The sequence below is a fragment of the Tauraco erythrolophus genome, chromosome 3, assembly GCF_009769465.1.
Source record: "Tauraco erythrolophus isolate bTauEry1 chromosome 3, bTauEry1.pri, whole genome shotgun sequence".
Classification (NCBI taxonomy): Eukaryota; Metazoa; Chordata; class Aves; order Musophagiformes; family Musophagidae; genus Tauraco; species Tauraco erythrolophus.
The window spans coordinates 96,249,754-96,276,899 of NC_141467.1; the positions used below are offsets into that span (position 1 = coordinate 96,249,754).

Consider the following 27,146-nt stretch of genomic DNA (forward strand, 5'->3'; position numbering starts at 1 on the left):
CAATCATCTCATTGTTATTAATCACTCACAAAATCTCTGGGGCATGTGAATATGGCTTTAATAGCTTAGCGAGAGGCAGTGTTCAGTGGTGAAAGATGAGTGAAAATTTATACAGCTTTAAACACTGACATTCCTCAGGGTTGAGAAGGTTGCTCTCATCTATCCACGGTGGCATCCATCCAAGCTGGGTGAAACCCAGGGGAAGGTTGAGTCAACAAGCTTTGGGAAGGCTTCTCCTCATTGGAAAGGTGTGCTTTGGAAAGGTAGTCAGACACAACTACCCTTCAAAGATGCCATCAACGAAAGCAAACTGTCCACTGAGTTTTAGCCCATGGAGGAATGAGAAGTCTGACAAATTGAGAATTGTAAAAATACTTATGTGAACCAAAGTCTTAATGCCTCCAAGGCCCTGTCAATTACATTGTCTTCAGAAAGGCCTTTGGCACTATCCCCCATAAGATTCTCATGGAGAAGCTGTTGATAGATAGGCTGGATGAGACCAGTGAGGTGGCTTGAAAACTGGCTGGGTGGCCAGGCCCAGAGGGTGGTGATCAGTGGCTCAAAGCTTAGTTGGAGGCCAGTGACTAGTGGTGTGTGCTAACAGCCAATACAGGGTCCAGTCTTGCTTAACATCTTCATTACTGATCTGGATGCTGGGGCAGAGTGTACCCTCAACAAGTCTGCAGATGACACTACACTGGGAGGAGTGGCTGATACTCCAGAGGGTCATGCTGCCATCCAGAAAGACTTTGACAGACTGGAAGAAGGAGCCAACAGAAACTTCATGAAGTTCAACAAGTGCAAAGTCCTGCACCTGGGGAGGTGCAACCCCATGCACCAATATATGCTGGGGGCCGCCTGGATTGAAAGTAACTTGGAAGAAAAGTGCATGAGGTCCTAGTGGGCACCAAGGTGAACTTGAATAAACAGTGTGCCCTTGCAGCAAAGAAGGCTAAGTGTATCCTTGGTCGCATTAGGAAAAGTACTGCCAGCAGATCGAGGCAGTGGATCCTTCCCCTCTACTCAGCATTGGTGAGGCCACACCTGGAGTACTCTGTCCGGTTTTGGGCTCTTCAGTATGAGACAGACATGGACAAACTGGAGACAGTCCAAAGAAGGGCCACAAAGATGATTAAGGGACTAGAGCATCTCTCATATGAGGAGGGGCTAAGAGAGCTGGGACTCTTCAACCTCGAGAAGACTCAAGAGGATCTCATCAATGCCTATAAACACATGAAGGGAGGGTGCAAAGATGTTGCAGCCAGAGTCTTTTCAGTGGTGCCCAGGGACGTAACAAATAGCAGCGGGCAAAAACTGAAACACAGGAGGTTCCCTCTGAACATCAGGAAACGCTTTTTTACTGTGAGGTTGAATAAACACCGGCACAGATAGCCCAGAGAGGTTGCTGAGTCTCCCTCCCTCTCTCCTCCTTTGGAGATATTACGAAGGCATTTGGACATGGTCCTGGGCAACTGGTTCTAGATGGCTCTGCTTGGGCATGGGGACTGAGCTAGATGACCTCCTCAGGACCCTTTCAACCTCAAGCCTTCTGTGATTTTGCGATTCTGTATCAATTCAGTACTGACATGTTGCCAGGAAAAGGATGGGGTTCAGCCATACTATTTCTGTGATCGGTCTTTGCAGAACTTTACAGAAGAGTAAAGTATGGCAGAAGTTATGCCTTAATGATAAGAAAATTAATTATCATGTGAGTTCTGGTGCTTCCAGTTGGAGACTCCAGGAATTGCTCGAAATGCATTTTTAGTATCATAGAATCATTTAGGTTGGAAAAGACCTTTAAGATCCTCAAGTCCAACTTAACATTGCCGAGTCCACCACTAAACCATATCCCTAAGCACCATATCTACATATCTTTTAAATACTTCCAGGGATGGTCTGCTGGGTTTGTGTGAAAGGGTTCTGGTAGTGGGAGAGGGGATTCACCCCCTGTAACTTCCTGGGCTCCAAAACCGGTCAGACCCCCCATCCCCTCAGGCCCGGGTCAGCCATCAGTGCCTCTGTGAATGCCCGATTTCAGCTGGGGACAAAGGAGCCGAATGGTGCTCCGGCCCTGCGGGCAGGAGAGGGCGGCAGGGGCTGCCCCTCCCCACCCCTGGGCCGGTTCCGCTGGGCCCAGTGATCCAGAGAGAAACGGCCCCATGGCCCACGGTCGGTGCGGTGGGGCGGGAGGAGATGCCGGAGCGAGGATCGCCCTCAGCCCGCGGGGAGGGGCAGTGGCCCCCGCAGCCATGGCAGGCTGTGGGGCACAGACCCACCGCAGCCCAGGGAGAGCCCGTGCTGGAGCGGGGATGGCTGAGCCTGAGGGAGGGCGTGGGGAGTGGCACTCAGGATGAAGTAAAGACGCATCTGAAGCCCGTGGGACGACCCACGGCGGAGCGGGCGGCAGCTCCCTCAGAACTGTGACTGTGGCAACAGCCCGTGCCGGAGCGATCCGATGGGTCAGAACTGCATCCCGCGGGAAGGGCTCACAGTGGAGGCTGTCCTGTGAGGAGGTTATCCACTGGAGAAGGGGAAAAGAGTGTGAGGAGTTCTCCTCCTTTGGGAAAGGAGCGGCAGTAACAACGTATGATGAACTGACCTGCAGCCCCATTCCCCGTCCCCCTGCACCACTGGGGAGGAAGGAGAGGGGAGAAGAAGGGAAAGGCGGGAGGGGGGACGTGTTGTTTTTAAGATCTGCTTTGTTTCTTATTGTCCTCTAAAGTAACTGTCAATAAATTGAATTGATTTGTCCCTGAGCTGAGTCCGTTTCACCCGGGGCCACGGTCGGTGGGTGCTCCCTCTGTTCCTGTCTCACCCTCAGCCCTTCTGTTCCATTTCTCTCCTCTCCCCCGCACCGAGGGGAGCAGTGAGCGGCTGAGCAGTGGCTGAGCCGCTAGTAGGACTGAACCACAACACATGGTGACTCAACCACTTCCCTGGGCAGCCTGTTGCAGTGTTTGATAATCCTTTCAGTGAAGAAATTTTTCCTCATATCCAATGTAAACCTCCCACAACACCTCACCAGTGCTGAGTACGGCGGGATGATCACTTCCTCAGTCCTGCTGGCCACACTATTTCTCAGACAAGCCAGGATGCTATTCATCTTCTTGGCCACCCGGGCACACTGCTGGCTTATGTTCATGGGAGTGTCGACCAGCACCTCCAGATCCTTTTCCGCCAGGCAGCTTTTCAGCCACTCTTCCCCAAGCCTGTAGCATTGCATGGAGTGGTTGTGACCCAAATGCAGGACCTGACACTGAGCTCTGTTGAACTTCGTACAACTGGCCTCAGACCATCAATCCAGCCTGTCCAGATTCCTCTGTAGAGCCTTCCTACCCTCAAGCAGATCAACACTCCCGCACAACTGCGTGTCATCTGCAGTCTTACTGAGGGTGCACTTGATCCCCTTATCCAGATCATTGATAAAGATGTTAAACAGAACTGGCCCAAATACTGAGCCCTGGGGAACACCACTTGTGACCAGTTGCCAATTGGATTTAACTCCATCCACCACAACTCATTGGGTCCACTATCCAGATTTTTATCCAGCAAAGAATACATCTGCCCAAGTCATGAGCAGTCAGTTTCTCCAGGAGAATTCTGTGGGAAACCGTGTCAAAAGTTGTACTGAAGTCCAGGTAAACAATGTCCACAGCCTTTCTCTCATCCACTAAGCAGGTGACCTTGTCATAGAAGGAGATCAGGTTAGTCAAGCAGGACCTGCCTTTCATAAACCCATGCTTACTGGGCCTGATCACCTGGTTGTCCTATACGTGCCACGTGATGGCACTCAGGATGATCTGTTCCATAATCTTCCCTGGTACTGAGGTCAGGCTGACTGGCCTGTAGGTCCCCGGATCCTCCTTTGTGCCCTTCTTGTAGATGGGAGTCATTTTTTAGGACATTTTGTAGGACTTCTACAGTTACCCAGGACTTCTCATAAGTGATGGAAGGTTGCTTGGTGAGCACTTCTGCCAGCTCTCTCAGCACCCTTGTGTAGATCCCATCTGGTCCCATAGACTGGTGTGTTTCTAAGTGGCGTAGCAGGTCACTAACTATTTTCCCTTGGATTATGGGGACTTCACTCTGCTCCCCGTCCCTGGCTTCCAGCTCAGGGGGCTGGGTACCCTGAGAACAACTGGTCTTACTATTAAAGACTGAGGCAGAGGCGGCACTAAGTACTTCAGCTTTTTCCTCATCTTTTGTCACTGTGTTTCCCCCTCACCTCTAATAAAGGGCTTCAGCCCTTCTAGTTTTCTCCCTGCATAACCTCATGACATCCTTGTAGTCTTCCTGAGTTACCTGCCCCTTTTCCAAAGTACATAAATTCTCTTTTTTTTCCTGAATTCCAGCCAAAGATGTCTGTTCAGTCAGGACAATCTTCTTCCCTGTCGGCTCATCTTTCAGCACATGGGAATGGACTGCTTCTGCACCTTTATGATTTCCTTCTTTTAAGAATGTTCAACTTTCCTGGACTCCTTTGCCCTTCAGGACTGTCTCCCAAGTGACTCTGTCAACCAGGCTCCTAAAGAAGTCAAAGTCTGCCCTCTGGAATTCCAAGGTGGCAGTTCTACTAACCCCCTCCTTACTTTTCTGAGAATCAAAAACTGTCATTTTATGATTACTATGACCAAGACAACCTCTAACCACCACATCACCCACAAGTCCTTCTTCATTCACAAACAACAGATCCAGAGTTGTGGCTTCCCTAGTTGTCTCACTGACCAACTATGTCAGGACTTTCACTCCAGGAACGTCCTGGACTGTTTCCTCTCTGCTGTATTGTATTTCCAGCAGACATCTGGTAAGTTGAAGACCCCCATGAGAACAAGGACTAGTGATTGTGAGACTTCTCCCAGCTGCTTATAGAATGTTTTGTCCATGTCTTCATCCTGGTTGAGTGGTGTATATCGGACTACTGCCTTGATGAACATTTTCAGCCTGACAATTCAGAGTGGGCTTGACTGGGCATAATAATAAACATGAATCCTCAGATATTGCCCATATGCCAACATCATTTCTGTACTTCTGCTGAACATGCACAGAGGCTTTGCAGGACTGAAAACCCTGGAATATGGAAAAACCTTTTTTTTTTGAAGGCAACCAGTGTGTTCACTTTTTTCATGGAGTCTTGCTTTTTCATTCGTTCTCTTATTTCATAGTTTTTCTCATTAGTTTTCATTATTCTCCTGGGAAAACCAAACAGTAAGTCTTAAACAACTGTGACAAGAAGGTTGTCATTCAGGACAGGTACCATTAGTCCTTTCTCAGCTCCTTTAACAAGACATCCAAAACTATGTGATACCTTCTAATTCTCTCCCCATGAATGTGCTCTCAGCCCTTTCCAAGACCTTAGAGTGGAGATGGCACTGACCTACACCCTGTGCTAGACATGGCTCAGGCATACTCTATCACACTATAGAGAGGTTAGTACTATGACTTTGTCTTCCTGAAAAAAAAAAAAAAAAAAAGCAGAACAATTTCTTATAAACACAAAAGTTTCCTTTAGCATGGAGATCAGTGCTACAACTTAAGAGTTGATTAAATTCATTAAAATAATAAAAAAAGTCTTTTATAAGGTAGGCTTTTTCCAAAAACACTTTTCTTTTGATGTTGTCTTTTAATTCAAACCTAAAAGGACCAGAAAGTCAAGCTGACAATAATCATTGTTTTCTCCCCTTATGTTCTTGTTTTCATGTCCTTCTTCCTGAGTTCTCAGAAAACTTAATGATGAAAATGTAAGAAACTATATAGATTTATTTTTTTTAAATCATTCCTTCAGGCTTTAAGATGTTTCTGTGTGATTTAAAAGGAACAAAATTGCATAAGGGTGTAATTCACCCAGTTCTTCACAGCAGAACTCATCCTGATCCTGCCTTGGGTGAGGAGAGGTGCTGCAGTGTGAGATCGCTCCAAAGCATTACAATACCATGGCCAGGTTTAATATTCCTGATTTATACAGGACACAACTTGAGGCCATTTCCTCTTGTCTTATCACTTGTTACTTGAGAGAAGAGACCAACACTCATCTTACTACAACTTCCTTGAAGGTAATTGTAGAGAGTGGTAAGGTCTCCCCTCAGCTTCCTTTTTTCCAGGCTAGACAATGCCAGTTCTCTCAGCTGCTCTTTGTAAAACTTGTGCTCTTGACTCTTCACCAGCTTTGTTGTTCCTCTCCCGATACACTGCAGCACCTCAATGTCTTGTAGCGAGGGCCCCAAAACTGAACACAGTAGTCTTTCAGTTTTTAGAAGTGGCTTTTAGTTCACCAGCAGTGCATATAAGTAGAGACATAAGTCTTGGTGAGCTCAGAAAAATATATCACAGGGTGAGAGTACAAAAGATGTGAACATCTCCTTGGTCGAGCTCTGCACTAGATGAGTTGTTGAAGTAATGGGAGACACTTGATTTGGAATAATGGGTAATTGGCATATGTTTAACACAAGGAAAAAAATCACCTTCTCGTAATCTGTATTTGAGGTTGCTTTTAAACTATTTTGTGTTCGTTAATTTTGATTACTTTATCTTATTCGTGAATAAACCTAGAATAAACTGTTTACATTCACTAGCCAACAATATAAATATCTATTATAAAATACAATTTTTGAAGCTTTTCAATATTTTTATTGCAGTTACGTCACTTGTATAAAGTGCATCTGTTTTTACATATTGTTTTTACAATGTTGTGGAGGAAGACATATCTCTAGGTTAACATCTGGTTAATAGCTTGTCTTGTTACAAATATTTGCAAATAACATGTGTCCTGATTTTTACACTGAGATATGAAAGAGACGACTAAAACTGCCACCAATCTTCCGATTTGCAGTAAAATTCCTCAGTGATCTAGACCGCTGTACAGATGTTTTTAAGGCATTTTTGTTTTAATGCTGGAAGAACACAAGAAAACTACAGTCAGAAGAGTTTTAATGAGGAAAATATTAAAAATATACATGAAGATTGAATAAATTTTTTAATCTCTTAAAAAAAGAATTATCAGATAAAATATCTATCTGATGAAAGGCAGCAAATACTCTGTGATACTCTGTGGATATCTAAAACTTCTTGTTAGTCCTTCATAATAAGGTATGCAGAGATATAAAGAGAAAACATACTTACTGTGGGAATAAGCAACTCTTTTGACTCTTTCACAGATATAACTTGCATTTTTCAAGAACCAGGAATAGTATTCAACACAGTACCTAAAGATGTAGTTAAAGTTAGGAGAGTAGTAGCTTGTTGTCTTTCATAAGCACAGCTGTATTAATATAGTACTGCTAATATCAAACACAGAAATAAAAAGCTAGATTCTGACCTCACTATGTCATTAAATATTTGGAAAAATTCAGCTGAGCTATATTCACTCAGTTTGAATACTGGAAGCCAGATCAGGTACGGATTGGTGCACTGGGGACCAATTTGGGTCTCAGCCATTAGCCAGACTCAAAAATAAGCACTGGTGACTGAAAATTGTCATTTGAAAAAGCCTGATGGAGCATTTTGAGCAGAGAGAGAGAGAGAAACTAGTGCCAGATTTTACCTCATGGCTTCCTTTCTGGAATATCTTCTTTGACCAACACAGAGACACAGTTGAAAAAACCTGCACAGCTCCATCACACAAGGATTGATCTTTTGTGCGATAAGGGCGACAGGAGGCGAGGTCACACGGGACTCTTTTAGGATCACCTGTGGACACCCTAGGAAAAAACACAGCTTTGAACTAGTTCAAAAACTTGTGCCATTAAATTTCTTGCAATGCCTTATCTGAGCTGTGAGAAATATGCAGGTAAATAAGCTCATGTAGATATCTCGAAATCAAATCCGAGGCAGACAATTGAAAAGAAAAGAACATACAGCCTGGCAGTTGCTTGAGCGAAAGCACAAATATTCTGTTCAATTTATTATTATGCATAATTACTGGTTAGTTACTTAAAACCAAGTTGCTTTTGTTTATCAGAAATGTAAGGAACAACCCTAAAGATGTAATTTCTTTATTGTTACCTGTTTAGGTGGAGGTTCAGTTGCCACTAGAGCATCAGTTTTCCACAGTGCAGAACAGTGAGACCAAGAACAACACTGTACACTTATTATATTGTCTATGTTCTATACACATATGCTACTTCAATGAGAAATTAACTTCCAGTTCCACACACTTTCTAACACCCTCCCTCTAAATCTAAATCCTAGATTAAATGACTGAGCTAATAAGCAAACAGACTCTCACTGCACTCTGTGTCACTTTTTTTAGCCTTGTTAACAAAATAAACATGATTTATGCAGAGGTTATGTCTGACTTTCTGTCCATCACTCCGTCTCTCAGTTTTCCCTTTCTTCCTTCTGGTGACTTGAATAATCAGCTAATTTCAGTCCAATTTTTAGGGACAGGTAAAGAGCCTCTGAGTAAATACAATCCTACAGGTTTCATGAAAACTGGCATGTAACTGGAGAAAAGGTCAATTTTTGCCTGCACTGAGAGGAAGGTAGGAATAATTTCTCCATTTTACTATTTGCTTGCCAGGAGCCAGCTGGTTACTCAGTGTTTTTTCCTTCAAGTGACCACTATTATATTATTTTAACTTAAGAAAAACGCAGGGAAGTGGTGTACCTGGGGATGGAGTCCCTCTTCCCCTCTCTTCAGCCAACTGAAAAGAAAATATCTAGTTTACTCTAGTCATTGAATCTTTTGCAGTCAGCAGCAAGAGATAAACATTTGCACACCAAACATTTCATCTCGCCAGCAAATGCAGCTGTGCCAGACTGCAGAAAAAGCGATGCTACAGAATAGGTGATGGCAGCTTGTAACAAAATCCTGAATTGCTACGTGGTTTTTCAGTGTCAAATACAATCTCTCTTCAGACTCCTTTTCTGTTGAAAAGATGGCAAGGCAAAAATGGGAGAAACTGAGCAAAGGTAAAGCAAAATTGAAGCTGTTTTCAGGTTTTCAGGGCTTTTCTTCAACATATTAAGAGAAAAAACTAACATTTGCCGTAGTCCTGTCTTCTCCAAACCATTACGTGTCACACATCATCTTGCACCTGAGCTAGCAGTTGCGTTACAATGGGTCAGAATCAAAAGACTTGCTAGAAAAAAAAAAAAAAAAAATATATATATAACCACCTCTCCTTTGCATATTTAATAACCATCCTCTGAAAAGGAGATGCTGTGTGTGAGGGCACACTTTGGGTGGCTGCAGTGAAGCCGCCTGCCCTGCAAGGCATCACATCTGACCCTGGGTCGCTGAACGCACACACATCATGTTGTCCCATGAATACAGCAATCCTTCCAAAGAGATGTCTTACACCAGCACTCTGAAAAATAAGGGACATCCTTGCAAACACCACGCTGGGGCCCTGAAAAGATAACCAGGGACGAGGCTGTGAGAGGGCACGTTTTGCATGATGTGAGTGTCCCCCTCTCATGCACCCATTGAGGTGGAAGAGCCCAAACATGCAGAGCAAAGGCAGCTGCAGTGTGATTGTCAGCTGGTTTTTCCGTTTGTGTAACTAGCAGCAGACTTTGGCCATGTGATTACCTGCCAGGTATAATCCCCTTAGTCAGTGTAATTGCATCTCCAGGTTCACATGTCTCACATACTTTAGAGCTTTGGGCCATCTTATGTTACGTGATAGGAGAGGTTACGGAGGTCAAATTCGGACTAATGAAGTTCTGTTGAAATAAGCTTGAGTCGTCTAGTGCTGACAAGAAGTTTAATATAAAATGGCATTCACGGGCAGGAGGAAAATGAAGGCTCTGCCAACCTGAAAGAGATCACCGTGAAACTATTTCTTTTCTGCCAGCTCTTGCCCAAGGCAGCAGGAGTCATGGAGAACTAATGGGCAGACACTTGCAGCTCCCAAACTCACAGGCCCCTCTGAAAACTGGCTGTGTCTCAAAGGTGCTACGTGAATATCAGGCATAATTAGCCAGGGATGGACAAGAGGGAGACCCATTTCTCTTTATCTTAGCAGCTTTGCACAAATGTCATCAGGCTTTGTCCAATAACATTTGACACACCTTGATTTTTTTTCACTCAGTGACAATTAAATTAATGATTTCTTTCTTTAATAGACACTCTTCATGTTAATAACTGAGCATCAGGGCATGAGGCAATGAGGTTTTAATATAAGTTGTCCATGAAAAGTATTGTTAGGGTTGCTATGAATAATTAAAACTTATTTTTAAGTTTTCAAAAACTAAAATTTTTTATTAGTTGGAGGCCACCCTCCAACTAATCTCAGTCTCCACAAAAGCGGGTACCGCTATCCTGCTTAACAGGTGCTAAATGTTTTACTCAAGCTATGTGTTTTGCCAGCAGAAATTCAGTTTTGTCTAAATGTAAATTGAATGACTGCAATTCAAATTTGGATTCATTTATGTGGGAAAGAGAAGTCAAATAAAAAAGCTGCAAGTTAAACAAATTGCTTTGTTTTTCATTTTGGACAATAATTTAATTTTAATTTGCTGCTGCATTTACATAATACTGTATTTACTTCATGATGAAATTGTCTTTCAATTAATGTTGTATTTGATTTCATTTGGGTTGGATAGCATATATTCACATCATATTGTAGAAATTAAAATTTTCAGTGCTGTATAGTAATGTTTTTTTGTCTCTTCTGTAATAAGTTTCTACTATGAAAAGTATTTTTTGGATTCAATTCAGAAATGCGTACAAATTTGGATTGAAATTTTAAAAAAAGAATTAAAAATAGGAATTTATTTCAGAACTTTCTTTACTCGGAATTTTCTTTCCTAAGAAATTGAGTCAGTCAAAAGAGGCCAGAAAATGAAGGAACCATAGCTCCCTGTGCAGAGCTGCGCTCTTGTCTGTTTGAAATAACCACATTACTGTCCCAGGCAGATAAGTGACCAGTTCTTGCTACAGTAAACAGACTTTTCCATTATTAACTCAATATCACATCTCTCTGACACTGAGATTAAATTCTCCTGTCAGTGAAAGGCAATGTCATGGCTACTGTGAATAATTCAGACTCACAATATCCCTCCCTGCGTGCTATAACGCGCACACTTGCATATTTTATCAGTTGGCATCCACTTTTGTGATTTAAGAAATGTGTTCTTGGAATAATGTCTTAGTCTTCAGAGCATTGTGGATGCCCTTCATTGCTTCGCGATCCCACTGTTCAATTTATTTTCCCAAATGCATGATTGATGTATGCAGGTAGACAGCCTCTGTCACCATGGCTTCTGATAGAGAGGCATTTAGTAACTCTCCATTCCCTGATCTCGTTGAAATCCATGTTTCTCAGTCCTAGGTTCTCCAGGGTCTGTAATGTTGCCCACCAGACAGCAATTAACTCAGAACAAACTCTGGACTGTGCACATCACAAGTCCAGTCACACACTCAACAGCTTCCAGTTGGCTGGCCGTTATTTAATCTCCAATTCAAAGCCACCCAAAGCAAAAAGGACATGCAGAGAACTTTGATTTTGTGCAGAATTTTAGATGCATGAGAATTACCGTACCATATTCCTCTGCTCCCAATCAAGATAAAAAGACCTAGTTCTTCCTAAATACTTCTCTTCACACCATGAAAAGTGTCAAGAAGTCGAACGATATTCATGCGATGCAACATTAACTCATTTTCTGTATGCAACCAATGTGTATCATGGGGGCAAGATGAGGACTCTGGTATTCTGAGCTCTTTAAACAGAAGTAAAATGAGACAAAGATCAAAAAAGGATATTTGCCTTCCTATCTCCATGGTTCAAATCCCTCTTACATCAAGAGCTGCTCCTTCGCTCAACATCAGTGAGTCTTCTCCTTGGAAACATGTCTCAGTAGATAGGGTTTTTTTACTGTTGTGTTCTCAGGCCTCCCAGGCAACAGCTTCCTCTCCCTCTTCCCTTACACTGGCTTTCTGCAGGACTTGTGTTTGTATGATCACTTGATGCTGTTGTCAAACTTTACTTTTCATGGTCAGTATTTTTAACTCTGATAATATTATTCAGTCCTGAAAACAGATGCCCCACTGAGTCGTATGCTCTCAAATGCTTTTTTTTTTTCTAATAGTATGAGTAAAAACAAATTAAAAAGAGAAAAAAAAAAAAGAAGACAAGCAACCCAACATACACTGATAAGCTCAGCCAAGAAGAACAGGACTGGGAACTCTGAAAAACTTGATTAGAATCAGCAAAAGCTACAAAAAGTAACAGCACAGGATCTTGGTCTTGGTTTGCTGCAATAGGCAACAACAGCAAAAGCAAATGAAAAAGCAAATGACACCAAAGCAAGACACTACTGCTCTCCTACAATGTGATTATTCCTAGTGACAGAAAAATCAAAGATTTGTGAAAGAACCTTTCTGTCTGACTCAAGCATGTTTGTCCCCTTAAAAAATACCCTTACAGACAAGTAAAGGTTGTGTTGGAATTCAGCAATGAGTCGGAAGAAGTCAGTATTCAAAATATCATTAGGAGTGATGAGAGATTAGCAGGGAATCCAGGCCAGAACTTGGTTTTTAAGCCTCCAAGTAATCACAAAATGAAGACCTGAGGGTTGCCTGTAGGGAGCCAGGGTGCTGGTTGCATCCCTGATGCTCTGGGTCAGTTCCATTAGCAGAGAAGGACCACAAGGCTGCAGTCTCCCTTCTGCAAAAACCTGTTTAGTGATGCTCAGATTTTCACTTTGCCTCTCCTGTTTCGACAGGCTGACTATCAGCAGCAGTTTTCTCTTAGTTGGATTTATTAGGAATCCATTTCAGAGACCCATGATTTTCTTTCACAATACCAGAATGGTGCAGTTTCCTGTTAATCCATCACAAACCATATAATCAGCATTTCTCTTTGCTCTCCTCGCCTACCATCCTTCAGATTTTTCAGGCCTTTATTTGTTCATATTATCATTTTTTTTTGTTTTATTTTTCCTAGATGTACATACAGACCTTTGAAAAAGTATGATTTGACTGGTATTTTAGTTCTTTGGACTCGCCTAGTTTTATCTATAACGTCAAGTCCAAATGATACTGAAGATCCCGGCAGTTTAGTCTGATATATTATCTTTGCACTACCCAGCATCTATGCTTCTCTTCTTAGACAGTTGCCACACAGAACCACAAGCTGTTGAAGGAGATTTCCAAAATTCCCTCTGGCAGTCCTCACCACCCAGCAAGACTTGTGTTCCCACTCATTTGTGGTAGCAGCAGAGTCAATTTGAACAGGGGTACCAAGGACAGCCTCTTTCCAGTGTGTCCTATGACTTCATAGTTCCATCACAGCTCTAAGCAGTCAAAATGGCAGGACATAGTCCTAATGCCAGAAAACCTTGGAATTGAGCTTCCTGCTTATTGTGGAAAAGTAAGGACTCCTTTCTAGTCTTGAGGTGAGCACAGACATTGCCCCAGCTTCATGTACTACAGCAGTTTTCACACCGACCACAGTGACAGCTGCCAAATTTCTCTCTCCCTAAAAAGATTATGCTGCACTGAACAGCAGATAACCACAATCAGAGCCTGGACTATAGGCATGTAGATTTTGTCTGGATCTCAGAACAAGCAGTCGCTCCAAATACAACAGCAATATGAAATAATGATACTGCTAATGTGCTTTCTGTGTAACTACCAATGCTGGAACATATACACCAACATATCCCTCGAATTTACTTCCTGAACTACCAGGTTAACAGGAAGCATACAATCAGGAGCTGTGACATCCATGCAACTTCAGCTGTATTTTGCCTGCTGCTCAGCTGGCCAGGTGACTTGGTTTCCAGTGTGACTGCTGGGAGCAAGGACCCTAGATTGAGAGTAGAAAGACCTCAAGGGTACTAAAGATGCCTACAGGATGGAGTGCATTTTACCTAGTTTTAGGTGTCCGTGATACTGGTACCTAGAGCTGAACCAGTCATCTTCAGTCCCCAAGACTGGGATTTGTGGATGAGATTTATTCCCGTTGTACTCCTGAGTTCTGCTTCTACTTCACAAATTTGAGAGTAGGTAGCCTGGACTCCAGCACACACACACATGCTCAGCATCTGAAGTAGGTGCAGGACTCTCCCAGAGTTCAGATTCCCCTCCTGCCATTGAATCAAGTCCAAATTTTCAAAGCATATAACCTCTTACTAAATACTTATATGTAAATATACTTTTATTGCCAACATCAGTATAAGTGGTGGGGCACACCATCGTATATTTACTATGCTGAGCTCTTAAATTCTAACTATTTTGGTGCTTAAAAGGAAAAACTGAGCTTTCCCGAAAATCTGATTGATGATGATCCATCTTTAGCTGAAGAAGTTTGCAGTATTGTAAATTCAGGACGATTCTGGAGATTTCACGTGACATGGATTGACTTAATCATTTCATTTGTAACAACGGAGAGATTTAAAGCATGATACTTTCCTTTGGAATAAATTAATTTTAAGATTCTCCAATAACCAATCCATGTTAAAACTGACACATGGAGTACCTATGTTAATTCTATTATCATAATATAATTTATGTTTTGAATGTGTGATTGTGTGTGATTCACAAACTAATATGGAAGCAGTCCCCTATACATTTTGGGTGTTTTACGTACGTAAGATATCAGGTAAATTAAACAAGTATGTTGTTTCTGCATGGGAAAATTTGCATATTGATGTACATTCAAGCATACTGCTATTTTTGCTGCACAAGATGCAGCGACTTACTGGTAGCTGAGTAAAGTTTGAGTGTCACACCAGGTCTGTAGGCTGGCATTGACAGTACTGAGGAAGGCAAATCTGAAGGAGGGAAAAGAACATAAGTTGCCTTGACATCTTAACAGGGAAAAAAAAGAAAAGAAGGTTGATTGAAAGAATAACAGAACATAGACATTAGACATTAATGTATAAATACATTCACAGTCACCTATTTCTATATATGCTATTTGCTATTTCATTAATGTGCCCACTGACACACTTTGTTATTATCCCAGATCAATTTCACCTGGCTCCGTTGGCATCAGTTTGCTGGTTTCTTGAGGAGACACCGTCTGCATCCAAAAGGCATACTTGTCAGCTGTGGGAACGGAAAGACACATGCTTCGTGTCACCCAGGATATTTGTTATTTATCTGTCTGCTGAGAAGAATTGCTATGTATGAGACATCTCAACAGCCAGAGTCTCTCACCCAGTACTTCCAGTGGCATAGAAAAATGTCAAGATGAAAAAGGAAGGACAAAAGTTGTGACAAAAGTTGTACTTTGCTAGATCTTGAAAAGTCCGTGGGCTAGGGAAAGGTAGGATTTAAAGAAAGTATGTTCAGCAGAGACTAAGAGAAGCAGTTCTATATTGCTTTTTCATAAGTCTGCTTACTGTATGTGGAACAAAATGTGAATGAAGACCTGGGTGGCAGAGGCACCTGTGAGGAGCAAGGTTTAGTTTTTCTGCAAAGGATACGAAACTACTGATGGGCCTTATAACTCATTTTAGCACTTTTACAATAAAAAAATCCACTCACTAGTGACCCAGCGTGGGTCTCCCTGAAGGGCCTCCCAACCTCAACCTCAGAGATATGGTTTCAGCTTTTGGCCAAACCCCACTGTGAGAGGGTGTCAGTCCTCCTCGTCATACTCACTGGGGCTGGGCTGTGGGGTTGACGATGGGGCCAAGCTACCCCCAACAGTCAGAGGGGATCCAGCTGTGCCTCGTGGTCTGGAAGCGTCCATGTGCGGTGACGGAAACCCTGATCCTTTCACTCCAACCGTCTTTGGCCATAGTGGGAATCTTGTGGTGGGAATGTCCTCCCCTTTCTGGGCAAGAGGGATCCTGGTAGCTGGAGAATCAAGAGAGACAGAGATGGAGGGAGAGCACCAGCAGCATGCTGTGGATGTTGGTGCCCCAGAGCAGCAGCGAGTGTAACACACTGGAGGACAATAATATCCAAAACATACCCAGAAAATCCCATATACTCCTTGAGTGCTTTCTCTGGCAAGTGGCTGGCCACCTCTCCATTTCATTTCAAAAATGGAAGCATGGGGAGTGCCAATAATGTTAAAAATTTTAACAGAGAACATTTTAATGCAATAGAGAACATTTTAATGTGTGAGTTTTAATTAAAACAATTATATTTTTAAATTTTTAATTAAAAAAAAAAAAAGAAACTGACATGTCCCTGCAAAGTGGCCTGTGGGTTTTTTTTCTTCACATAAATTATTTTTTATTTCCTAAACTGCTTCACTACAGAGGAAAGAGATGGAAGCTCCGGTCGATGTGAAGGGGAGCAAGTAGGTACTGGAGGGCAGATACTTGAGTTTGAGAACTGATGACATTTTGTGCAAGGAGTGACACTCGGGGCTGGAAGAGATAACAAAGGTTGGTATGCAGTTGAGCGAAATAAAGAGCTTATACAAAGACAGCAGACTGACTAGAGAAAATGTAGAAATTCTGTTGTAGACAGAGGCAGCTGCAGTGATGAGGAGGTATGAAATAAAATTCGGAATTTCTCTTTGCTCCTGTTACGGGGAAGCGAGTGTGAAGATTTGCTTTTCTGCTTTCAAAATGAGGCAGACTAACACTTTTCTGTCTTGTAGCTTTGTGGCAAAGTTAAATGCATTGAAGCTTATGAAATGTTCAGGTACTTACAACTGAATGTTACATAAAGTCAAAGATGGAGAAAGAAAGTGAAAAATTTACAATAAGAAAGGAGAGGAAATGGTTTGAACTATCTTTTTCTTGGTTTAAAAGAAATAATCTTTTTTGTTCTTTTTACTTTTAAAAAAGGGCTTTTTAGAATAGTTTTTCTGTTCCCCAGCTATTCAGTGCATTACTAACATGATCTTCTGCTATTTAGGACAAAACTTTTTCTTACTCTGTAACTGCAGGTCAATGTCACAGTGCTGTGCTGCAAACATACGTGACCACTTATCAAGATATTAATCAAGAAGAATACAAATTTATGTCTGACAATACTTGCTCACTTTCAAATGTCCACACGTGTTCTGCTGATGGATCCACTATTTTCTTTGGGTCTTCCTGTAATCTCATAAAACTTGGAAAAATGGAATCTAGATCTTTGAGGTATGAGAAGATAGGGTTAGTGCACTCACCATCCATCGCATATTGGGTGATAAAAAGGAAAGAAATCAGGTCCTGGTATAAAAGAAACAGCTGCTGTATTTTTAAATCAAAGTCATTTTTGGCAAAGTGTCTTTTGATTTTTATTTTTTTTTCAAAGGACTGAAGCATCCTACAGGGTTCAGCACAGGTAAACTTCTCACTGGTTTCACTGTCTGCCTTTTTTAATCAAGCATTGAAAATGAGAAATAGTCATGGGCAGCAATGAAACATGAGCGTCTGATGTGCAGCTCAATCTGGAAAAGCAGTTTTGGAGAGAGGAGCCATGCCTTAAACTGGCTGAATATATTCAACTCCTTTCTGAAGGTAAACACGTTAAGGTTAGCGATAATTTGTTCTGAATTCTGTAAAAACTCCCATCCCAGGATGTTTTGTTCATTCTTCCACTAGAAGATTTCATAGCTAATAATTTAAAAATTTGTACATTTTACTTATGTTTATAATATGAATATTATATTACACTTACAATAATATAAAATATTCATCTATTTAATAAGTATATAATAATGCATATATATACATAATAATAATATAAAATTATATTTTAAAAATTGTATTATGAAGATGAACTGTTCATTGCAAGAGTTACCTGGATGTGGTTTTCTTTGTTGTTGCTGTTTCCTTCTATTCCCCAAGATGTACTTACCAACATCAGAAGATGTATTACTGGAAAATGTGTAATTAATAACAGGAGACTTCTCCAGCATATCCCAAAAGTCAGACAGATTTCTCCCTGCAAATAGGAATGTTTACAAGCATCAAGAAAAGCTTGTTTCTAGCATAAGTCATCACTGAGAATAAATAAGGCAATATTTTTTGGTGGAACGGTTTTAACATTTACCTGTCTGCCCTGTCATCACACAGATGTAGATACAATCTGAATCATTGCTCTGACGCACTGAAAGGCAAAAAAAACATAAAACAAGTCATTGTTACCAGTTTTCACCATATGATACTATCTTAAACATGAACACAAAATGGTATGTGGCTACTACAACTGGCCAAGTATTTTCATTCTGATCTGATTTTGACAAAAAAAAAACCTTGAACCAACACCAAATCCAAATGCTAATATTTGCAGGGGAAATGCTTCTATCTAATTAAAATTCTAAATTACTAGCATTTTTACATGGGAAAAAAAATTCTTCAGATAATATAGCCCATAATTAATCTTTGGGAATAATAATTTTCAAAAAAAACAGTATTTAATAATAATTCACCAAACTTTCAAACAAAACAGAGCTGTTCATAGAAATGTGTATGTCTCTATATTATATATATACACATTATATAGGCATCTTGTTCCTCTAAGGATGCTTTTTTTACACCTGCAGTCCATTTTTTTTTTCAATAAAAATGCTGCTGAGTAAGAGCAATAGGCTTTTATACAGATTTCTGTGCTTGTTTCTATGACAGGAGTAAACCAGACAAACAAGACAATGATAAAAGTTAAAAGGAAACACAAACCTGAGAGAATAGAAGTGGATTTGAAAATTTCTGTGAGATAACTGGTGGAGTTTCCAATAATATCAACAAGTAAAGCTGTAAAATCTAGACAACAAAACAGAGAAAGTTCATGATTGAAAACACATATTCTATCATCTATGCTAAGTCAAAAAATCACTTCTAAATGTGATCATAGTCTGGATATATGCTTGTTTATGACAATGTTTAAAATATTTTAAAGTTCAAAATGTTTCTGCTAAATGGCAGTGGACTTAGGAAGCCACTGGAATACTCTGCAGAAGTATATTTCAAAGACGATATCCAAAATAGCATCAATGTGCCAAAAGGTAAACTTAAACAGAATTTATCTGTTCAAGAGAACAATTTAAATTAACACTCAGTTTTCTTAATGTAGAAGGAGATCCAAAGTCTGTAGGCTTTGCCTGCACTGTCTGCTGCGTAGCACCTTCCAGGAGGCATCTGACAGTCTTCTCTGAGGTCTACTTTAGATGTACTGATGATGTTATCGTCAGCTCAAAAAATGGCTAGAGGTGGTGTGGTGTTATGACTTTTTCCCAACAGGCTCTAGCAGTAACAGGTCAATCTTCTCACTTAGGGAGTGACAGACATGAGCCACGTTTTGGACCCTGAATTTTTACTACTACTTGGGAGGATGCTCTAATCACCAAGATATTCTGGATTTGGGGCAGAAAGATTAAAGTTTCTCCATTATCTTCCAAGGCAGAGTGGGTCATTATGCAGTAAGGCTTATGAGATGTGTGGGTCCAGAAAAAGCCATGAAAACCATTGCGGATACGGTTGTGGTCCCTAGCTGCTGAGTTACTCTTGATACCTTACATCAGCCAGCCACAGAATTAAAGCCCTCAGACCCATCCTGGAATGTTAAATACTGCGAGACCAAGGGTGTGAATGAGGATTATAGGTGAAGGATTTGCCCAACAACATTTTGTAGGCCATTGAACATCTCTGTGAAGATATTAATCCTTGCTTTACACTCCTGTTGGGCTCATTGCAGTTATCAGAGTCTGTTGGTGAAGAGAAGGCCTTGTTCATCTCCTGTGGGTTATCTCAGGGGAGTGAAAGTGGCTAAGTTAATGTATCATACACTGCCGGTTTGTCTCTCCTGTGCCGCTGTTCGTACTCCAAGGAGGAAAGGGAGGTCTTTTCACTGAGCAAACCATGTTGGTCACTTAACTGATGGCTCCATCCCAGACTGGCTGGCTGAATGCAGTCAAGTGGGACTGAGTTCTTCGAGTCTTCCCCAAGGTTCAGAGCAGCTGCTCATTGTGAGTCACGACTGTTGACCTCAGTGTGGCGATGTTGCTCATAAGGATGAAGTCTTCAGAATTCAGCCTGCAACTTCCAGCTCCAAAGGAAATAATTCAACTTAAGCACATGCAATTGCCAACCTCTCTTCTGTACCCACCTGTCAAGTCGTTTGTCACATTGTTCAAACAGTAGCAGTAATGCACAGGGAACTTGCCAGGGTCAACATTTTTCACGTTAGAAACTGTGAGGAGAACAGAGAAAAATCAGTATCCGGATGCACAGACTGGGTGAGAGAGAATGCTCCTGCATGGAGCAGAGCACCGAGGCACTCACTGTTGTAGATGGTGACTGACACTTTGTGGAAGGCAAATGAGCTGTAAGACGTGACGCTCAGCAAAGAGAAGAGTTTTTTGGTACCTGCAGAAACACATGCCCCTTGCTATTAGTGGTTGGAACAAATTATGAGAACAGCATGTTTTGACTCTGCTCATTTAATTTCTAAAATACTCCTGGGGTGTTGATACTATACAGCTGCCTGAGACTCAATTCTTTCTTATTTCCACTGAGGGAAGAAGGATCATTTGTACCACTTTTTTTTTTTTTTTTAATTTGAATCTACACTGGATTATAAAGTGCTTTCTAAAGGAATCCCATAAGTAATTATGTTGTGTCTATATATAAACACACACTAATTTCTAAATTCTTTGGGGCAGACAGCTATCTGCATTATAAGTGCACAAAGCTAACGTCCTCCTGGAATCAGTTCTGGAGGCAGAGGGCACTCATTTGTGGTTTCTCCTTCTAAAACCATTAGCCCTTTATCTCATTGACCGCCAGGCTGACAGCCTGCGTGACCTGCCCAGCCTGGCACATTACCTCTGAGCGCTGTGTGCAGCATACCATTCACCAGCTCTGTCAGGTTAATAGCAGCCAGATCCACGGACTTTGCAGGCAGCTCTGAAAAAGAAGGGATCTCTGAGTAGCAGGTGGCATGAGGGTGCAAGGAGATGGCTGTTAAACCCCTGCTTATACAGGGCAAAAATCTTCCAGAATGGGAAAAACAAAATGACCAGATTATGTATTGGGATGCGTGGCAAAACTCATGGTGAGAAAATAAAGATACTAGGAGTACAGAGAGGAATCTGGAAAATCTGGCAGGCCAAAATTTAGGTCGGGCTCTATGTCACCTCTTCCCTTGAGCATGCCCTTGAGCAGGCTGCCAGGGAGACAAAGCCAGCCCTGACTTTCTGGTGCCACCTCGTGCTGGGCAATGTGCATTTACTGCCGAAATTGCAGCAGATCTCTTTTTGCAGTTCACAAATGGAGGAGAAACTGCCTAGGAAATGTTCCCCTTCCCCAGTGCTACACGGAACTGGGATGAAAATACAGATTTTATTTTTTTCCAGCTACCTTGACAGTTACACTTCTATCATAGAATAAACTGCCTGTAGCTTAATCACACTTTTTATTTTAACATGTTTTCTTTCCGTTGACATTGCTTATTTGTTTTTCCCCAAGTCAAAATTTCCAAATATGTTCTTTTACTGCCTTCCCACAAAGTCATGCAGAAGCAGAGCGGCACAGTATCTGTATGTGTGTGAAGAGGAAGGTCTGTGTATGTATGACAGAGAGAGAAAAAACAGAGCAGGATGGAAAAAGAAGCAAAGAAAGCCGAGATGAGAACAAAATTGAATTTGGGGAGAAATACAATTTTCCTAATGACGTCAGTATTATTTTTAACCAATTCAAAACCAAGCTGAACCCTAGTGCTGGAAGCAGGGCTTGTCCACAGCGTAAAAGAGAGGAAAGGAAAATGAAATGGAACAAAGAGCTAGGAAGGAGAGAAAAGAAAAAGGAAAAACAACATTTTTGATTTCTGGAAGGACAGAGGTTAAACTGGCCAGGGATCTGGGTAAACCCTGGTTTAGGTAAGGAGCCCTTGCAGCAGTGATGGGATGAGGCTCACAAACTCTGTAGAAGGACCCCTACACTGACACGTCCATGCCCAGCACAATACCTCCTGCTCCCATTAACACTCCCACACAGGGTCTCCTGATGTGCTGCTCGTTACCTGCAGTAGCCAGCACTGCCACTTGCTTCTCTTTCTTATTTTCTCTTCTTATGCATGAAGCTGTGAAGTGAAGAAAGAGACTGAGAAACAGTTTTCCCTGTGGAGATACCAAGCAACTCTCTGTTCAGCTCTCTGCCTGAGTCGCTTTGCTGCTTTCATTCATTGTAGCTCAGGAAATGATGGACATCAGCACTGCAAAGCACCCAAGTATCCACAACAGCAGCTCATCAAGAGACTAGGAATAAGGATATCCTAAAGGACTGATAGCTAAAGAAAAAAAAACGATTAAATAGCTGAGATTGCCCTCTGAACCGAAGAATCAAAAGAAAAATATAGTAGCAAGCTGTTGCAGAGATCTGCACTAGGCTTGCACACAACATTGACTGCAAGGTACATAGTGTAATAAGACCAAATCTAAACAAATGTTCACAAGCTGTGTGCATGTTTGTTATTCAGAGCAGTCATTCAACTGAGTACTGTTCTCAAGAGCTGTGTTGCAGGAGGAATGGACTGGAGTTGGCTCAGGAGGTTGGACTTGCTTCTTGTGATTGCCTTCATGACCAACAAGGGTAAGGTACGCAGCAGAGATTTAGACATTGCAGGACAAGTTGAAGTGTAGAAGTTTGATGCTTAGATTCCCTATCCCATCAGTGGAGAGCTGAGTGCCTCCAAAGAGTAATTCAGAAGGCTCCATCAATGAGCCAATGCTAACAAATGCTAAACGCCTATGCGCCTCCAAAACTTCAGCTTCTCAGTTCATCCAAGCTCCCCAGAGAGAAGTCCTCTCCTGAGAGCTGGTGGTGAGGAGGGCTCACCCCAGTGGTGATGGAGTAGGAAACCTGGGTTCAGCTTTCTCTTCAGTATAATGAAATCTGTAGAACTGGAAGCAGCAGAAGAAGCAGAGATGTTTGGCTGTTTGCACCTACACTGGTGAAACCTGGGTGCTTATTCTTACTCGTACAAAAATCTATGCTTTGTACAGAAGACAATCCGTGGTTAGATTTCTTTTTCTCCTTCTCTCTTTTTGTATATATATACACATATAAAGGAAAAATACCCTATAGACAATCCATGGTACAAGGCCTGTGAATCATGACTCCTTATACAGCGCTAGTCAGCTGTATTAACAACTCTCCCTTAGTATGAGCTGAATTTGGACTGACAATCTATGTGGTAGGAGCTCTTCTAACCCTTCTACAGATTCATGGCATGGGATCCAAGAACAGACCTTTGCCATCATCTGGGTCTACCCTGCTGCATGGCACCAGCCCTGGACCTCCAGCCCATCCGTCTTGCCTACACAGGGTGAAAGAACTGAGCCTGCCTCAGATGTTGGAATGGGGCTGTGGGAGAAATTGGGAAAGAGACACCTAAATTATTCCCTGTGGAGCACCAAACCATTGTTCTTACCTGTGTTGAAAACCAGAAAGAGACACAGAAATCCCAAGCTCATCTTCGCCGCCACATGCCAGCAGAACCACTGCATTACGGACTCTGACTTCCAGCAGGTTTGGCTGCCCTAGGAGAAAGAAATAATATTTTGATGGTGTTAAAGTTTGCGGTATTGTACAATTTTGTGCAACTCTTGTCCCAAAATGATGTGACCTTGGCAGAATTAGTATCTCTCTAGGATATAGAGAAAAGATTGGCTGTGTAAATGGCAAAGGATCAGAAATCACACGATCAGTATTTTCTGTGTGTGCACGGGTGTCACAAGCTTAGTGTGTAACTTGATTTTTGAGTCCTATGTAATGGTGGCTTTAGTGGGGCTTGGTAAGGTCATCTACACAGTCCACTTCTCTGGCAGGATGAGCTGTGCTCGAAGCACGCTGACATGTCAGATGCCTACACCCTTTCTGTTGAAACAAGATAAAATCTACTTATGTTTTATTTCTGGTCAGAAATCTGTTGAGCTCCTTTTCTACAGAAATGTTGCTTGCCCCGTCATCCCTAGTCTTGTATTTCTGTAGTTATTGTCACAGAGCTGTGTCCTGTGCTGCCTTGCCTAGTTGCTTGGGAGGGATTAATGATCCTCTGCCTTCTAGATCATGAGTTGTTTTCCAGGTTTCAAAGATTTAATTAGAGATGATTAGAAAAAAAAGAAGGAAAGTCTTTGCTTCTCTACATGTTTCTGCTGTTTTTCTAATATTAGAACATGCCAAATAGCTCTGTTAGAAAATGAGGGAGCATTCAACATTTTTTTTCATATCTTCTCAGAGTAGCTAATCTTGCAAGTACGCAGCAAACCATTATCTTGAAGATAATACTGTTTGATTAACAAACTATTATCATCATGTTTAAAATCTTTCTCATATTTAATTCACTAGAGAATTAACACATTCTGAAAATAGCTAATTTGTACTCAGCAGTTCTTGGGATGATGAAACGATACCAAGCATTTCTGTGTTTGAAATGTCTGTTTGCTAGTCTGATGAGTCAAAAACATTAAGTGCCAGCTCTGCTAATTCAAACAAAGCTCTGAGAAGCTTTTTAGGCAGTTCATCCTATCTATTCAGTCCATCTGCCTCACCCTTTTTGCTCTACCCCAAGCCTGTACTCATCCATGGTTTCTGCACAGCATGTGCAGAAGAGTGGGCTTGAGACAGAGGGAAAGCCGTGGTCAAATCTCATTCTCCAAACTTCATGCTCCATCACCTTTCTGTGAGCTGGGCTAATTATGCATGGACAGAGTCCAGTGTCCCATGGACCAGTCCAGCATAAAAAAATCCTAAGCTTGGCTCTTCTTGCAACAATATTTGGGCTACAATATTGTTGTTTGACCAATAACTAGGCTACAGACCATGAATATATTGCTGACATGAGAATCACAGGGCCTGAAACCCTGTCAAGGCATCCTGCTTCCACCAACCAGTATCATGAAGCTTATTGGGTCTTGCAACAGCTTTTTCTATGGACCTGTGGACTCTGTAGTTAGGAGAGACTGTAGCATGGTAGCTCAAGTCTGCTAACATGCTGACACGATGGAAGAAGTGGTGATGTAGCCTGAACTGAAGTAAATATAAACCGAATCCACGCTTATGGATTGTACTCAATGTTATATTTTTTTTCCTCCCTTTTTGGTTTGACCCCAATGAAATGGAGAGAAGTTAGTGAAAGATGGTCCTCAGCGGTGCTGAATTTGAAGAACTGGTGCTTGCAAAGGTATGGGGAGGTGGCTGTTGGGGAGAGAAGTCTCTGAGGTCAGTCGGGGTTGTGGGATAGAGAGTCAGGAGATCGTGACAAGGGGAGGTTTGTAGCTACCTATGTTTTGCAACAGGAGGGCTATAGTGGCTGGTGCACCTAGTCAATTAAGTGTCCTGTTAAGGGGGAACTGTTGGGTTGTGTGTTTGACTGAGGTCAGCAGTCAGATGATTTGCTGTTTTTTAATGGAACTTTACAAATATTTTTTACTGTACTATGAGAAGTTGACTGTCTCCTTAGCTTTGGAAGATCTACGTTACGATGAGCTGTGTTTCATGACAATGATTCAATATTTATGGACCACAGATCTCCCCTGACTAGGTTCCTCATGACCCATTCCCTGAACATAGAGTGTGGTCAGGCTACACAGCCGTTGTCTCTGTGTACACCAGCCCAAGTGAAATCAACATGAAACATGGCCAAAAGCAGTGCTGCCACTGTACTGTCCCTTCGCACAAGCTGGTCTTGGCTGTAAGGTCTCTGCTGCCCAGATGGGCAAAAGAGCCCAAACCTCTGCCCTTCGTGAGGATTTTGTGTTAGCTGTATGGCTAACAAGAGGCTCAGATCTAGGAGATGGACAGAGAGGACATCCTCTGCCTCAGTGTGCCCCCACATACTGGTGGTCAGTCCTTGTGCCAGAATGCGAAGACTTGGTTTCCAGAACATGGAGTCTCTCGAGTGAGCAGTGAATCATGCTTGGACTAACACTGAAATCCTTGGTAAGAGTGTCTCACAGAATGATGTGCAAGCACAGCTGTTCTACAAAGGTTCACAAGTAGAAAGGTTGATGGTAGATAATTTCCTATCAGGGATGTAACTTCATTACTGTTTGTTTAAACTGGTCCAGAGCTGCTCATGGTAGCTGGATGAGGAAAATCATCTGACAGAGGCCTGTGCAGCAGGCTAGAGCAGGGCTAGAGACAGCATGTTCCCAAGAGATAGAGAAGAGGCAAGAAGACTGACATATGAAGGAGCTATCCTACCAAAGCACCTTAGGAGAAAGAGAGAAAATAAAAATAGAAAAAAAAATTGAAAGAGAGTGAGATACAACGTTGTGCTTGGAAGCAACCCATGCACATTGAGATGCTTTCTTGCTCACCTGAATTTGCAGCTCCCTGCTGTCTTCCCTGCTGAGCTGCTCCTCCACGCTAAACAACACACACAATTTTCTCCGGATACGACGCTGATTTGCAGCAGGGATTCAGAGAAGACATTAGCATGGCCATAACACCCACATTAAACTGAGGTGTGATTACACACTACAGACTCAATCAAGCAAAATATCTGATGACTGGGACAACATGCAAACATAACCTGGAAGCATGGATCATAATAAGCCAAATCCTGTTCTACTTGTAGCAAATAAATATTAAATAATGTTGGTATAAAATGAATGGAAAATCCTCCATTCATGGGAGGGTTTGTTTTTCCTGAATGCCAGATTTAGCACTGTGATGTCCTCTGGTCAGTACAAAATGCTTAAAAAGAAATTGCAGAGAAATCTCAATACTAGCTAACTCTAAAACCGACTGCCCTTACTCCTTTATTGGTAGACACTGATTTAAATTTGAAGCATTAGGTTTTAGCTGCTTCCAAATGTTTTCCCAGCATTAACTCTCTGAATATTTATGCTGTCCAACTAAATTTCAAAGCCATCTGTGACAAATATTCCTAAAACTGCTGCCTGAAATATCTTATCTCTCAGCAATGTGGATATTAGTAATATTAACTCTTACGATACGATCCATATTTGCATTACTCTGATTATCTGATATCTAGTTTTTATCCATCAGGGACAGACTTTATTACTTTGTAACTGTAGGTCTTTTTCTTCCAACATAAGTGACACTGCTGTGATGACTGAAATACATGCCCAGATTGCAATATGAAACTGTCGTTGTACGCCAGCTCGAAATCTCTAACAATCTCCATTTCCAACATGCTGAGATTCAGAGGCACTAAAAGCACAGGTGCCACACACCCATGAGCACATAGACTAATCCCATAAACTGACTCGGTGAATATTTTCCTTCCAAACATTTATCTGACACAGGCTGAAGGTCAAGCCTTTAGTTACAAGTTCTCC

General features: G+C 41.9%; 1 protein-coding gene across 1 annotated transcript; it reads right to left on the reverse strand.

The window, feature by feature from the left end:
- Positions 1-6,843: 6,843 nt before the first annotated feature.
- Positions 6,844-27,001, reverse strand: HHLA1 (HHLA1 neighbor of OC90). Its single transcript, XM_086609337.1, has 17 exons — positions 26,930-27,001; positions 26,160-26,243; positions 23,270-23,378; positions 21,860-21,919; positions 20,665-20,745; positions 20,122-20,205; positions 19,946-20,029; positions 18,520-18,603; positions 17,894-17,950; positions 17,699-17,785; positions 16,896-16,988; positions 15,554-15,751; positions 14,924-14,995; positions 14,647-14,718; positions 7,538-7,694; positions 7,117-7,199; positions 6,844-6,887 (listed from the first exon to the last, which is right to left on the reverse strand). The coding sequence occupies exons 1-17, from the start codon at positions 26,999-27,001 to the stop codon at positions 6,844-6,846; spliced, it is 1,521 nt and encodes a 506-aa protein (XP_086465463.1).
- Between the last annotated feature and the right edge of the window lie 145 nt (positions 27,002-27,146).

What these genes read in the sequence shown, in the direction of transcription:
- HHLA1 (XM_086609337.1), bottom strand. Translation starts at nt 27,001, where the DNA reads ATGTTGGAAATGGAGATTGTTAGAGATTTCGAGCTGGCGTACAACGAC. An exon ending in GCAGGGAGCTGCAAATTCAG is followed by an intron (nt 23,379 to 26,159) that starts GTGAGCAAGAAA and finishes TCTTTCTCCTAG; the next exon opens with GGCAGCCAAACCTGCTGGAA. An exon ending in AAGAGTTGCTTATTCCCACA is followed by an intron (nt 6,888 to 7,116) that starts GTAAGTATGTTT and finishes GTGTTCTTCCAG; the next exon opens with CATTAAAACAAAAATGCCTT.